At 37.0% G+C, this 16099-nt stretch overlaps 1 protein-coding gene across 2 annotated transcripts in view; it reads right to left on the bottom strand.

Moving 5' to 3' along the window:
- Positions 1-10886: 10886 nt before the first annotated feature.
- Positions 10887-16099, bottom strand: part of LOC121373315 (colorectal mutant cancer protein-like) — a 93642-nt gene continuing 88429 nt past the window's right edge. For both annotated transcript variants that reach the window (XM_041499879.1, XM_041499880.1), the window contains one exon: positions 10887-14509. In XM_041499879.1, coding sequence (XP_041355813.1) covers positions 14329-14509 — 181 coding nt within the window. In that variant the 3' untranslated portion in view covers positions 10887-14328. The remainder of the gene's footprint in view (positions 14510-16099) is intronic.

Here is a 16099-nt window from a genome sequence, read left to right as displayed (position 1 = left end):
GCCATGGTTTGTGCTATCCTGCCTGTGGGAAGCGCAAATAAAAGATCCCTTGCTGCTAATCGGAAAGAGTAGCCCATGTAGTGGCGACAGCGGGTTTCCTCTCAAAATCTGTGTGGTCCTTAACTATATGTCTGACGCCATATAACCGTAAATAAAATGTGTTGAGTGCGTCGTTAAATAAAACATTTCTTTCTTTCATATAACCGTAAATAAAATGTGTTGAGTGCGTCGTTAAATAAAACATTTCTTTCTTTCATATAACCGTAAATAAAATGTGTTGAGTGCGTCGTTAAATAAAACATTTCTTTCTTTTTTTGCAATCCGTGGCACACGAAGCGAGTGTTCTACCACTGAGCTACAGCCCACCCATTTTTGTTTATTGAGACTAAAAGATAAGCAGTTTTATGTTTGTCTGTGGGACGTGCTGCGCGTTTTAATGCGTGTCTCCACAGATACAGATCGATGTGCTCTCCCGCGTTTACGAGACCTGTTATTTTAGCTCTGGCAGCGACTGCAGTTGGAATAACAAAAAACGTCGAATGAATCTCAAAAAGCACTTAACCCGGCAGTCGGCCATTTAATAACTTCACACAGGGCCCATACGTTAACTTGGTTTGTCAGTGACAGAGCGCTCGCTTGAGGTGCGATGTGGGTCACAAGATCGATGGTTTTGGGACAGGACAACATGACCTTAACATGCTTGGTATTATTGGTCATTTAAGGAGTAGAATATTCTTTAAAAAGAAAACAAAAGTATAGAAAAAGGAATGTTTGTTATATCTATATTTTATAGAGTACATTGATTTATTAATCATCGATCGTTTCAGCCAGTGCACCACGACTGGTATATGAAAGGTTATGGTAGTTGCTATCCTGTATGTGGGATGGTGCATATAAAAGATCCCTTGCTACTAATAGAAAAATATCGCGAGTTTCCTCTCTAAGACTATATGTCAGAATAACCAAATGTTTAACATCCAGTAGCCGATGATTAATAATCAATGTGCTCTAGTGGTGTCGTTAAACACAACAAACTTTATTAATCTTCGGCTGTTGGATATAGTCTTAGAGTAGAGCGGAAACGCGCTACATTTTTTCATTAGTAGCAAGGGATATTTTATATGCACCATCCCACAGACAGGATAGCACCTACCATAGCCTTTCATATACCAGTCGTATCACGCGAGCGCTTTACCACTACACTACGTTCCGTCCTTATTTCTAAAACGTTTGTTTTTTGTTTGTTATTTATGATTGAGTTGTGTCTCCGGATGGCCTGTACATTCATATTGTTGCTATTAATTGTATATGTATATGTATATGTATGTATATGTATATGTATATGTATATGTATATGTATATGTATATGTATATGTATATATATATATATATATATATATATATATATATATATATATATATATATATGTATGTATGTATATATATGTATGTATATGTATATGTATATGTATATATATATATATATATATATATATATATATATATATATATATATATATATATATATATATATATATATAATTGAATTGATTGAATCGAATCGTGTGCACTGGTAGCGAGAAATAGCCCAATGGGCTACCGACGAGAATCGATCCTAGACCGACCGCGCATCACGCGGGCGCTTTATTACTGGGCTACGTCCCGACCTCATTTTGAAACGTTTGTTATTTATGATAAGTTGTGGACAGATTTATAGATTACCAAAATTGCTACCGCAGACAATACTGTAGTTTAATTTAGTTTTTTGTTTTTTGTTTTTTTTGTGGGTTTTTTGTTTTGTTTTGTTGTTGTTGGTGTTTGGCGTGAGAGGCGTATATATGTAATTTGGAATAAAGTATACTTCATTAAATGACTTTTAATATTTCTTTTAACCGAAAATAAATGGCTAACGGTATCAAAAGTAGCTTAGACAATAATATGTAAATTTATTATACAACATTTAGTGAAATATCTTAAAATATCAGTGAAATAAAAGTGTTATCAGTCACTGAGTGACGATGACACATTTTACAGTGACATTTTTACTATTTCACTCTAAAATGTATTATCGTCACTGCATAAAGTGTTATCTTCACTGTAAGAAAGCCGGAACTATCTTGCTGCTGGTATTTTAAAAATAAAGGTAAATTGCCAAAAGTTATATAATAAATAGAAAATTTTATGTTTTTTGTCAAATGTGATTTATATTTCATCCAGTGAAGTTGCAATCATATCACTTTCGTGAGATATGATTGCGAACTTCACTCGATGAGATATAAATCATATTTGACCAAAAACATGAACTATCCTCTATGTTTGCATATAAATGGGTTTTTGGCCACGTTTTTGTTTGTTGTTGTTTTGAGTGGGGTCTGTTTGTTGTTCTTGTTGGGGGTTTTTTTGGCTTTATTTGTGTTTTGTTTTTGTTTTGTTTTTGTTGTTTTTTTGTTTTTTGTTTTTTTAACTAGGAGCGATTTTGACTGGAAGTGGTCTTGATAAGGGGCGGGGGGGGGGGGGGGGGGTGCGGGGGGTGCGGGGGTGGGGGTGGGGGTGGTGGGGGTGTAACGATATGACGATGCAGTATCGAATAAGAGGTCCATCGATTTAGGAGAGCAGTACCCCGGTAATAGAATATTATTGTTATTAGAGTAACCAGCGCTAACAGCTTTAAAGTCACAAAATCAGTTGAACAAAGACAAAATGTATTATATAAATTTAGTTTTGAAACGTAAAGCCTATACCTTGCAAACTACAACTACATATATAAAACGCCATTTATTATATAAATTTAGTTTTGAAACGTAAAGCCTATACCTTGCAAATTACAACTACATATATAAAACTCCATTTACTAGGAAACAATCAAATTAAACGTGTAGCCCCATTGTTATCTCGTACACGTTTTCCACCCAGAATTATTTCATGACAAAGTGTCTGCTGGTTGACAGATATGTAACATAGATCTTTCTGTGTACTTTCTATTTTAACCCAGACGTCTTAAAGAAAGCCACTGTTTACGCAGTGTGACAGCACAATAGAATTTCCAGTTAATTGCGCAGTTATGAAATGTCGTGTCGGTAATAACGGTTAGTTATCACAAATGGCACTTGCAGTTTTGACAATGCAGCTTAGTGGGTTGAGTTGTTTTTGTTTTGTTCAGTTGTTGTTGTTTTTTTGTTTTGTTTTTTTTTTTTTGTTTTTTCCTCTTCTTTTTCTTCTTCTTCTTTTTGGGGCGAGACGTAGCCCAGTGGTAAAGCGCTCGCTTGATGCGCGGTCGGTTTGGGATTGATCTCCGTCGGTGGACCCATTGGGCTATTTCTCGCTCCAGCCAGTGCACCACGACTGATACACCAAAGGCCGTGGTATGTGCTATCCTGTCTATGGGATGGTGCGTATAAAAGATCCCTTGCTGCCAATCGAAAAGAGTAGTGCATGAAGTGGCGACAGCGGGTTTCCTCCTTCAATATCTGTGTGGTCCTTAACCATATGTCTGACGCCATATAACCGTAAATAAAATGTGTTGAGTGCGTCGTTAAATAAAAGATTTCCTTTCTTCTTCTTCTTCTTCTTCTTCTTCTTCTTCTTCTTCAGTTTGTTTAAACTTAGAAACGTTGGATTCCTTTCTTCTTCTTCTTCTTCTTCTTCTTCAGTTTGTTTAAACTTAGAAACGTTGGATTCCTTTCTTCTTCTTCTTCTTCTTCTTCTTCTTCTTCAGTTTGTTTAAACTTAGAAACGTTGGATTCCTCATAACAATTACCGGTTAGTTATACTAATAGTTATGACACTAAATTTTCATAAACATGCGAGACTGGGGTTATGGCGTCCAACTGTCCGGCGTCCACTCACACTCCCTCCCCTTCATGCTACAGAAAATCTCCGCATTTGGACAAAACAAGAGCTTGGCCTAAAAACGTTTCACCATGTATTTACAGCATTCTAATCACAATATTGCATTAATCCATATAAAATGCAACCCTATATAGCTGTTTGGGAGTAATCCAAATATGAATAAACGATGTTATCGAGATTCGGTCATTTTTGTTTAATTCGGTCGAAAATCAGCCTGTTTCCCTTTTGCCCCCGATTGGGAGCCCATTCGCCTAGGTAAATTCGTATTTTATACCATTTCCCCCCTCCTCCCCCCCCCATCCTTTTTGTCATTTGAATTCAATCTTATTTCCCACTGTCCCTCCCCCTCATTTGAACTCAATCTTATTTCCCGCTGCCCCTCCCCCTCATTTGAATTCAATCTTATTTCCCACTGCCCCTCCCCTCATTTGAATTCAATCTTATTTCCACTGCCCCTCTCCCCTCATATGAATTCAAGCTTATTTCCCGCTGCCCCTCCCCCTCATTTGAATTCAAGCTTATTTCCCACTTTTTTCTCTTTTGAATTACACTGTATTTCCCACTACCCCCACTCTTTTGAATTACATACTTCCCACTGCCCCTTCCTTTGAACTGCATTGAACCCCCCCCCCCCGACTTTCTATCCTTTGAATTATCTCTTAATTTCCACTGCCCCCCCCCCCTTCTCTTCCTTGAATTTCATCTTATTTCTTGTCAATCCGACAGCTCCTCCTATTTTACAACTTCCTTCCCCGTCACCTCGACATCCTTGGGTCTCTCATTATAACAGTTAAAGTTGTTTTTTGTTTAACGACAACACTAGAGCACATTGATTTAATAATCATCGGCTATTGGATGTCAAACATTTGGTAATTTCAACATATATTCTTAGAGAGGAAACCCGCTACATTTTTCCATTAGTAGCAGGGAATCTTTTTATATGCACCATCCCACAGATAGGATAGCACATACCACAGCCTTTGACATACCAATCTTGGTTCACTGGGAGGAGCAAGAAATAGCCCAATGAGCTCACCAACGGGGATCGATCCCATACTGACCGCACATCAAGCGAATGGTTTTACCACTGGGCTACGTCCTGTCCCTCTTTCATTATAACAGGTGCTTGTGTCTTGTCTGTACCATACACTTGCCAGCTCCCCATCAGCTTCGACGGCGAGTTTTAGTTTGAGTTTTGGTGTTCAGTGGCGACTTCTGGCATTGTCGAGAGGCTCTTGTAACCCCCTATCAGCAATTGTTAGTGCTGTGGGGCAGACCAGCTGTGGTGGCAGTACTCATGATGGGTGCCACTAATAAGGCAGGATATGCTCAACTTTCCCGAACACCTGGTCCCGGGGTGTGACGGTTTGAGATTGTACCCGGTTTGCGATTGTCCTTTGCTTATTGCAGCAGCGGTTTCGGATTGCCCTTCGATTTTGACCTATGCGCAATAAGCAAAGGACAATCTCAAACCGGGTACAATCTCAAACCGTCACAACCCCTCTGGCCCCAATATCATCACTGTTATAATTGGCCCCTACTACTCTTTTCTAGACTTTACTTTGCCTTATAGTGATACCATCTCGTATCCTCCGGAGTCGGGCCCGTCCGCACCACTATACCAACCCATAAGGACTGGACTAAACCCCAAGTCTGATACTCTCTCTCTCTCGTTCAGACGGATCCAGCTTCTCAAGATCTGTATTTCAGCACAGCACTACACCTTCAATGTCTATTGACTGTCAATCTAGGGGTTTTCTTGACGGGATGCAACCCATCTCGTCCCTATAAGCTATGCACCCAAAAGGCCTTAACGAGGCCAATCACGTGGACATAGATATCGGACTTTAAACTTTTAGATCTGCATTCAAAATTTTATGTCGAAATTACTCTCTTTTTTTAATATTATTAAATAGTCCGATACTCTCTTCTTTCTCTTATTTATATTTGGTCTGTCATTCTAAAATGCTCCAAATTATATAAATATTCGGCCGAGCAGTCAATTCTTTTTATTTTTGGCTGGTAACGTTTTATTTTTATTTTGTTTAAATTCTATTAACTTTTTTACTAATTGCTATTTTCAAAATTCTGCCCATTTTCAACTTTACCCTTCCCCCATCCCGAGTCAGGCCACCGATCTTATCGGAAGTCGGACTCTGGATGGGCATGTTCGAAACCCTAGTGGTATGTATATGAGCATGTCAAAGTAGTTATCAATGAATCAATCAAACAAACCCTGATATCATCACTGTTTTAAGTGCATGTCATCACAGCTGTACTTATTCTAGTGATATCTGTCCAGTCCAGAGGTGCAAAAGGGGCGTAGCGTGATCTGGACCTGGGGGGGGGGGGGGGTGGGTTCGAATATGGACCAAGTGGACCTTTTTCTATTTTGTCGCTCGGGTGTAAGGACCGCACTGTTGCGGCACTAAATAGTTTAAATGACAATCACAATAAACTACAAATATTGTGTATGATAAAGCCTTTATTACAGTATGTACAAACCTAGTCACACAGTATAAATAAAACGTATACTAGTTATGCATAATGACACATATCACAAATAATATTGCATATAAATCAGCTAATATCAACAAATACTTATTGTTCACCTTTGGTATCAAGTAACAAAACAAAAGAAGACAAAATATTATTAAAAAATCCAGCAACTGATGGCACTTCAGTAATGCAATATGATGGCTTAAAATATTTAACAAAAGCTTGCCAGAAATTCATAGTAAACGAAACCCATATAAAGACTCCTAATTTAAAGGCAACAACCCGTGTTCGACAGCAAAAAAATATTTTAATTTAGTACACCTTTTTTACTATTAAATGAACAGGTAACTGTAACTCTTTGCTTAAATTATAAATTTTGTCAAACACAATGGCTCAGATTTATGAAGCCGATTTTCCGTAAACACGGGTCTTTAAGCATTGTAAATACATTAGTTAGATGCATGTAAGTCAAAAATGGGCTTTTGTAAATTCAGCCCCATGTTTTTTATCGTCCTGGCGTTTGTAGTAGCTCACAACGCATTTGACACAACACAATGACAAGACAGGCTTATTCGGTAGTAAGGCCACTGGCCTGAAATACATAGGACAAGCAAATAACACAGAACAGAAAAGGTATGTATCTCACGAATTAGGTCAATAACTTTAATGAAATGGATCTTGTCTTCTAAATGACCAGATGTTAACTGGTTTGAAATCCATGTTCCTTATCCAATAATGTACACGATTTCTGGTTCATTGTCTAGAATAGAATTTCTCCATTTTTGATGTCTTCTTGTCGGTCCTAATATCTACAGATGCATATCACAATGCACCCCAGAAAATGATTATTGCGTTTTCGCAAGTACTTTTTGGAGGGACAAACTGTTCTTTGGTGAGCTTGAAAAAAAAGACGAGAAAAAGGTTCTGGCCATTACAAACTGTTTTTATCCTACCTCTACATATCTAACTCCTGAAGGATGAAGGGTACAGAAGGATTTTATTAACAAGTAATTGTTTTGTTTGTTAAAGAAAAACACAAGAATTCCGTAAAATTGTTTCATCTATTATGAATTGATTTTGTGTAATTCATAGTTACATTCATAAATGTTCATCTCATTGTATGTTAAATATAATTAATTCAATCTTAAATTAATTTTACAATAAAAATAATTTAAAAGATTTAAAATTCATGATTAATATAGTTCTTAAAAACACTGATAATTAAGAGAAAGTTTTAAAACAAAATAATTATTTAATTACATATATTAATTACATACATACATACATACATACATACATACATACATACATACATACAAAAATACATACATACATATATATATATACCATGTATTGAGATGAACACCCATGTGTAACTATGAGCCACACTTCATTGATCTAGGACTTATAATTAATGAGAAATGATGCCAAGTCTGAAAACTTAACATTGAGCTAAACGCAAAATTTGACATTCTTGCCATTGGCACCTGTCGACATTGTTTTGTTGAAAATAATACATATAATCTCACTTTTTCACTTCTTCAAGGTGACACAAAAATGAAAAGGGCCGCTGCTAAATCTGTTTTGAAACCCCATCCCACCCATATACCCCCTAAATTAGCTATTGCACTTGCATACTTTACTGACATATTGCAATAGTGTAAGCGTGGATAATCATATGCATGTGTAACAGTATATACACACAGATGTGTAATACCACCTATATTCAACAGCATAACTTCACGTGTACATTCTGCAAGTACTGAAAAAATAAAGAAAACAATACACATCCTCTGCTGGGGATAAAAAGTTTTCATATTGTCCAAGTTTAAGGGCCATAACTCTGTGAGCTATCTGTGGATGTACTGGAAATGTGGCCTGAAGTATAACAATTCTAGGAGTTGCTTGGTAATTGTGTGTTCATTTGGAGTTAATTACCACAAGAAACCAACTAGGAGTTGCTTGGTAATTGTGCGTTCATTTGGGGTTAATTACCACAAGAAACCAACTAGGAGTTGCTTGGTAATTGTGTGTTCATTTGGGGTTAATTACCACAAGAAACCAACTAGGAGTTGCTTGGTAATTGTGTGTTCATTTAGGGGCTTGGTAATTGTGTGTTCTACCACAAGAAACCAACTAGGAGTTGCTTGGTAATTGTGTGTTCATTTGGGGTTAATTACCACAAGAAACCAACTAGGAGTTGCTTGGTAATTGTGTGTTCATTTGGGGTTAATTACCACAAGAAACCAACTAGGAGTTGCTTGGTAATTGTGTGTGTTCTAGGAGTTTTGGGGGTTCATTTGGAGTTAACTACCACAAGAAACCAACTAGGAGTTGCTTGGTAATTGTGTGTTCATTTAGGGGTTAATTTGGGGTTACCACAAGAAACCAACTAGGAGTTGCTTGGTAACTGTGTGTTCATTTGGGGTTAACTACCACAAGAAACCAACTAGGAGTTGCTTGGTAACTGTGTGTTCATTTGGGGTTAATTACCACAAGAAACCAACTAGGAGTTGCTTGGTAATTGTGTGTTCATTTGGGGTTAATTACCACAAGAAACCAACTAGGAGTTGCTGGTTGACTTTACCGTTGTGTCATGTTCTGTATATGGCATTCGAATGTTCTTACTGGTTAACAAAGGAACACACTTTCACTGTTTAACATGACAATGCATAAGGATACAGAAATATTTTATTGATTATTCGAGTCCTCTTTAGTCTACGTAACAAAAATAAAATTATCATCATCTTAGCAAAGCAGTTTGCTACAGTTAAAATACAATTTGCCTCAGCAATCTTATCAGAAAATAGATCACATATTTGTATTATTGTACAATGTCCATATCTTCATTAATGAAAAGGATTGAAGATACAGACACAAGGTCTGCAGTCTTACCCAGGAAAGGAGTCATCACCTCTGCTCCCCTCCACACTCACCTGGAAAGTTTTATGAGAGTGGCAAATCGATCACCTTGCAATAAACATTTTCATACATTACATTAGAAACTTCATGTGACTGCTAATCTAGCACCATTTCAGAAGAGTAATCTTTAGCTTGCCTTGATTGCTCACCTGGCACTATTTCAGGAGTGATCTTAAGCTCTCCTTGATTGCTCACCTGGCACTATTTCAGGAGAGTGATCTGCAGCTCTCCTTGATTGCTCACCTGGCACTATTTCAGGAGTGATCTTAAGCTCTCCTTGATTGCTCACCTGGCACTATTTCAGGAGTGATCTGCAGCTCTCCTTGATTGCTCACCTGGCACTATTTCAGGAGAGTGATCTGCAGCTCTCCTTGATTGCTCATCTGGCACTATTTCAGGAGAGTGATCTGCAGCTCGCCTTGATTGCTCACCTGGCACTATTTCAGGAGAGTGATCTGCAGCTCTTCTGACAACATTTCAGGAGAGTGATCAACAGTTCTCCTTGATGATGCTCATGATGCTAAGACTGACAGGAAGCATGGATCATTTCTGTCTGCTGTCAAACAGATCAACTAAATGCTGACACAAATTATAAGGTTTGTGAATCAAGTGCTAACAGTTTTTAACATCCATTAAAGGCTTTTGTAGGAGATATTGGTGGCACTATAATTTGTGATATCTCCTGTGATATCTCCTGCAATATCTCCTGCTTATAATCTTGATTGGTCAAATTTGAATCACAAGACAATGTTTTGTTACATCACTGTGTTTGTTTCAGGGCTAAACGTACCATTAGTGATGTCATGCCACTGCCGTTCTGCTAGTTAACGAGTCTAACGCTGACAATCAACCCACATTACTGACATTGTTTACAACTGTTGCAAATGAAAAGAATGATAATGGATGATAAAAAGAATACCCCCTCGTGTCTTGTGATATCATAATTTATCAGCACTCGTTGATAAAAGTATAAAATCCTCGGCAAGCCTCGAATTTCATACTTTTATCAACTCGTGCTGATAAATTATGATATCATGAGACACTCGGGGAGTATCCTCTATATATACGCCTCAGCATAGATGTACCGTTTGGATAAAATCTAACATTAGCACACACAAGAAGCGTGTTTCGCATGTTGGTGGGTGTAGTGGCAAACATCTGTGTTACTCCAATGACTGGATGGTGTTACAAAACAAAATGCTATACCCAAATGCAATACTACATAGGTTGGTTGATGTTGCCATCAAATTGGTGTGCAGTACACAAAGTGCAATACAACATCATTTTGTTGATACTACTATCAACGGGTTGATGTTACAAGACATAAATGTAATACTACATCAATTGGTTGATGTTGCCATAAAATGTTTGGTGTACAGTACACAAAGTGCAATACAAGATCAATTTGTTGATACTGCTATCAACTGGTTGATGTTACAGTACATAAATGCAATACAACATCAAGTGGTTGATGTTACAGTACATAAATGCAATACAACATCAACTGGTTGATGTTCAGGTCACAAAGGCAGTACAACATCAATTGCTTGATATTATTATCAATTGGTTGATGTTATTATCAAATGGTTCATGTTACAGAAAAACAAATGCAGTACAACTTCAATTTGTTGATATTGATATCAAATGGTTGATGTTACAGTAAAACAAATGCAGTATGATATCAACTGGATTGATAAAACTAAATGTAAAAAATAAAGTGGTTGGTTGGTTCTACAGTGTACAAACATCATGCTTCATCAACTGGTTTGTGTCACTTTATACACATGCCGTACTTCATCAACTGGTTTGTGTCACTTTATACACATGCTGGACTTCATCAACTGGTTTGTGTCACTTTATACACATGCCGTACTTCATCAACTGGTTTGTGTCACTTTATACACATGCCGTACTTCAACTGGTTTGTGTCACTTTATACACATGCCGTACTTCATCAACTGGTTTGTGTCACTTTATACACATGCCGTACTTCATCAACTGGTTTGTGTCACTTTATACACATGCCATACTTCATCAACTGGTTTGTGTCACTTTATACACATGCCATACTTCATCAACTGGTTTGTGTCACTTTATACACATGCCATACTTCATCAACTGGTTTGTGTCACTTTATACACGTCGTACTTCATCAACTGGTTTGTGTCACTTTATACACATGCCATACTTCATCAACTGGTTTGTGTCACTTTATACACATGCCATACTTCATCAACTGGTTTGTGTCACTTTATACACGTCGTACTTCATCAACTGGTTTGTGTCACTTTATACACATCCTGTGATTCATTAACTGGTTAGTGTCACTTTATACACATGCCATACTTCATCAACTGGTTTGTGTCACTTTATACACATGCCGTACTTCATCAACTGGTTTATGTAAAATAAAAGAATGTTGTATTTTATTCTATGGCATATATACATCATGTTTCATAAGGTTGTGTTCTATTTATAGGATATTAAAATACGCTTCTATTTCATATCATGTTTATGTCCCAAGTGAAATAATTTTCAGTTGTCACGAGCTTTAACGAGTGACAATGAAACTTATTTTACGAGGGACATAAACATGATACAAAATGGTAGCGAGTTTAATATCCTATTTATTATACATAATCGATCTTAATTTATGTCACTCAACTCATTTTGTTGATGTTTCTGTAAGGATGTAGTGCGCCAGTCGGTGACGTCACGAAGTGTTACGTCCCTCTTGGCGTTCTAGTGGGACGTATCACTTTGATATGTACCAAGATATTTGTAACCATATGGGTAACAGAAAATGGTTTGTGTCACATTATACCAATGCCCTACTTTGTCAATTGGCAGGTGTGAAAGAACATAATGTCATATTTCAAACAGTGGTTGGCGTAACACTACATAAATGTCACACCGTGCTTCATTACCTGCAAACAGTTGATGGAACAAATGCAGACTTCAAAGTTTATACTATACATAAATGCAGTGTTTTAGTAGCTGACACCATACACAGTGAAACCCCTTCAAACGGGACACCCTCGGGACCAAGTAAAATGTCCCGTTTTAAGAGGTATCCACATTTTTGAGAGGTTTCACTGTACATGCTGAAGTAATGACAATAATTTATTTTGTAACTGAAGTAATGACAATAACTTATTTTGTAACTGAAGTAATGACAATAACTTATTTTGTAAATGAAGTAATGACAATAACTTATTTTGTAACTGTTGTAATGACAATAACTTATTTTGTAAATGAAGTAATGACAATAACTTATTTTGTAACTGTTGTAATGACAATAACTTATTTTGTAAATGAAGTAATGACAATAACTTATTTTGTAACTGTTGTAATGACAATAACTTATTTTGTAAATGAAGTAATGACAATAACTTATTTTGTAACTGTTGTAATGACAATAACTTATTTTATAACTGAAGTAATGACAATAACTTATTTTGTAAATAGCTGAAGCTATATCATAACATCCATAACATTTGATAGGTAACAGCTGCAATGTTTCGTTGATTAACTTGAAAAGAGTACATCCATGCTACAATATTTGTTTGTTTGAACATTTCAAAGGTTTATTGCACCATTTCATTAGTTCATGTAACAGAAAATATATGGTAGTGACATTTCATTGGCTGGTGGTCTTAAAATGTATCAAAATATTTCTTTGGTCACATATACATTACAAATTACTGATTTGACAGTGTAACAAAAAGTTTCATTGTTTACTGTAATGGCAAATGCATGCTACAATGAAATTTCATTGGCTGGTTGTCTGAGTCTAATATTTCATTTGTCACATTATATATGCTATAAATATAATTATGATGTTTTATCTCTCAGTAACAAAATATTTCATTGGTTAATGTAACAGCATATACATGCTATTATAACATTTTACTGGTCAGAGGTCTGACACATAATGTATTGCGATATTTCATTGGTTAATAGGACTGACGTACTTTCTGTTGTAACATTTCACTGGTTAGAGGTTTGACACAGAATGTATTGCGATATTTCATTGGTTACTAGGACTGACGTAGTTTCTGTTGTAACATTTTACTGGTCAAAGGTTTGACACAGAATCTATTGCGATATTTCATTGGTTACTAGGACTGACGTAGTTTCTGTTGTAACATTTCACTGGTTAGAGGTTTGACACAGAATGTATTGCGATATTTCATTGGTTACTAGGACTGACATAGTTTCTGTTGTGACATTTCACTGGTCAGAGGTTTGACACAGAATAGACTGTGATATTTCATTGGTTACTGTAATAGCACATTTCTGCTATCATTACGTTTCATTTGTCAAAGAACTGACATAGTTTCTGTTGTAACATTTCACTGGTTACTGTAAGTGTTATGCTACAATGACGTTTAACTGGTTATTTGTCTGACTGAGTCCATCTCGAGAAGCTTTAAGAGTTATGCTACAATGACGTTTGATTGGTTGGTTGTCTGACAGAGTCCATCTCTAGAAGCTTTAAGAGTTATGCTACAATGACGTTTGATTGGTTGGTTGTCTGACCGAGTCCATCTCAAGAAGCTGTAAGAGTTATGCTACAATGACGTTTGATTGGTTGGTTGTCTGACCGAGTCCATCTCAAGAAGCTGTAAGAGTTATGCTACAATGACGTTTGATTGGTTGGTTGTCTGACCGAGTCCATCTCAAGAAGCTGTAAGAGTTATGCTACAATGACGTTTCATTGGTTGGTTGTCTCACTTAGTTGATCTCGAGAAGCTGTAAGAGTTATGGATTGGTTGTCTAACCGAGTCCATCTCGAGAAGCTCTAAGAGTTATGCTACAATGATGTTTCACTGGTCGGTTGTCTGACCGAGTCCATCTCTCGAGCAGCTGTAAGAGTTATGCTACAATGATGTTTCAATGGTTGGTTGTCTCACTTAGTTGATCTCGAGAAGCTGTAAGAGTTATGGGTTGGTGTCTGACTGAGTCCATCTCAATCAGCTGTAAGTATTATGCTACAATGACGTTTCACTGGTCGGTTGTCGTCAGAGTCCATCTCAAGAAGCTGTAAGAGTTATGCTACAATGACGTTTCATTGGTCGGTTGTCTCACAGAGTTCATCTCGAGAAGCTCGATCCTCTGTTTGAGTATGTTGACCTGCCGCTCGTACCGGTCGGTCATACCCTGTAGCTGAGATTCCAGCTTCTTCAGCTTCATCTGATATTTCTTCTTCGCTTTGTCGAACGCGGATATCAAGGCACTGTCAAAATAACAAGTGAAAAACGTTTCTATAAAGCTATCGTGTAACTGGAAAATGGAAAATGTTTTATTTAATGACACACTCAACACATTATATTTACGCTTATATGGCATCAGACATATAGTTAAGGACCACACAGATATTGAGAGGGGAAACCCGCTGTCTCCACTTCATGGCCTACTCTTTTCAATTAGCAACAAGGGATCTTTTATATGCACCATCCCATAGACAGGATAGCACATACCACAGCCTTTGATGTACAAGTCGTGGTGCACTGGCTGAAGTGAGAAATAGTCATGTAACTGATGCATGAAAGGAATTTGTTTTATTTCTCTTTTGTTTGCTGGTATCATAGGTGTACAGGCTACCATTTTTATAGGGGGGCAGGCTGGCTTTTGCTTCAATTAAACGAAAATGCCCGAATGTGGATAACAACATCTACTCATATTAGCACTACTACTAAACTACTATATAGGGTTACAAACGAATCACTATACATTTTTACATGGATTACAAAACTAATTTTGAGGGCAGAACGAGGGAAACACATTATAAAAAGGTCTCAGGTTAGCACATTTTGCCTGTATTTGAGGTTTTGCTCCAGCACTAGTAGGGCAATTGCCACCCACCGACCAATGACCCCCCGTCTCACTTGCTTATTACTGGTGTTAATGCAAATTTATTTCCTGTAAAATAACCTGGGGTGAGGTGCCAATCATGAAATATTAGCATGCAAAAACACCTTCCTTTGAAGTACATAGGTGTCACTAAATACATCTAGTTGAATAATTAAAGTTGCTGCATAATCAGACCTATAGTAATGACATTTGAAATGCGATATGACAAGCACAAGCTTGCTTTGGGGAAAACAAAAATTATTCACGGGTGTGTGCAAAATATTTTCTTTGGATATATTTGAAAATGACTTCTTAGCATGGGGAGAACAAACAGTAATGTTTTGAATGACTTGTTAGCATGGGGAGAACAAACAGTAATGTTTTGAATGACTTGTTAGCATGGGGAGAACAAACAGTAATGTTTTGAATGACTTGTTAGCATGGGGAGAACAAACAGTAATGTTTTGAATGACTTGTTAGCATGGGGAGAACAAACAGTAATGTTTTGAATGACTTGTTAGCATGGGTAGAACAAACAGTAATGTTTTGAATGACTTGTTAGCATGGGTAGAACAAACAGTAATGTTTTGAATGACTTGTTAGCATTGGTAGAACAAACAGTAATGTTTTGAATGACTTGTTAGCATGGGTAGAACAAACAGTAATGTTTTGAATGACTTGTTAGCATGGGGAGAACAAACAGTAATGTTTTGAATGACTTGTTAGCATGGGTAGAACAAACAGTAATGTTTTGAATGACTTGTTAGCATGGGGAGAACAAACAGTAATGTTTTGAATGACTTGTTAGCATGGGGAGAACAAACAGTAATGTTTTGAATGACTTCTTAGCATGGGTAGAACAAACAGTAATGTTTTGAATGACTTGTTAGCATGGGTAGAACAAACAGTAATGTTTTGAATGACTTCTTAGCATGGGGAGAACAAACAGTAATGTTTTGAATGACTTCTTAGC

Source organism: Gigantopelta aegis, chromosome 5, assembly GCF_016097555.1.
Source record: "Gigantopelta aegis isolate Gae_Host chromosome 5, Gae_host_genome, whole genome shotgun sequence".
Classification (NCBI taxonomy): Eukaryota; Metazoa; Mollusca; class Gastropoda; order Neomphalida; family Peltospiridae; genus Gigantopelta; species Gigantopelta aegis.
The sequence above is the reverse complement of the archived record's forward strand: the minus strand, read 5'-3'. Positions and strand labels throughout refer to the sequence as shown.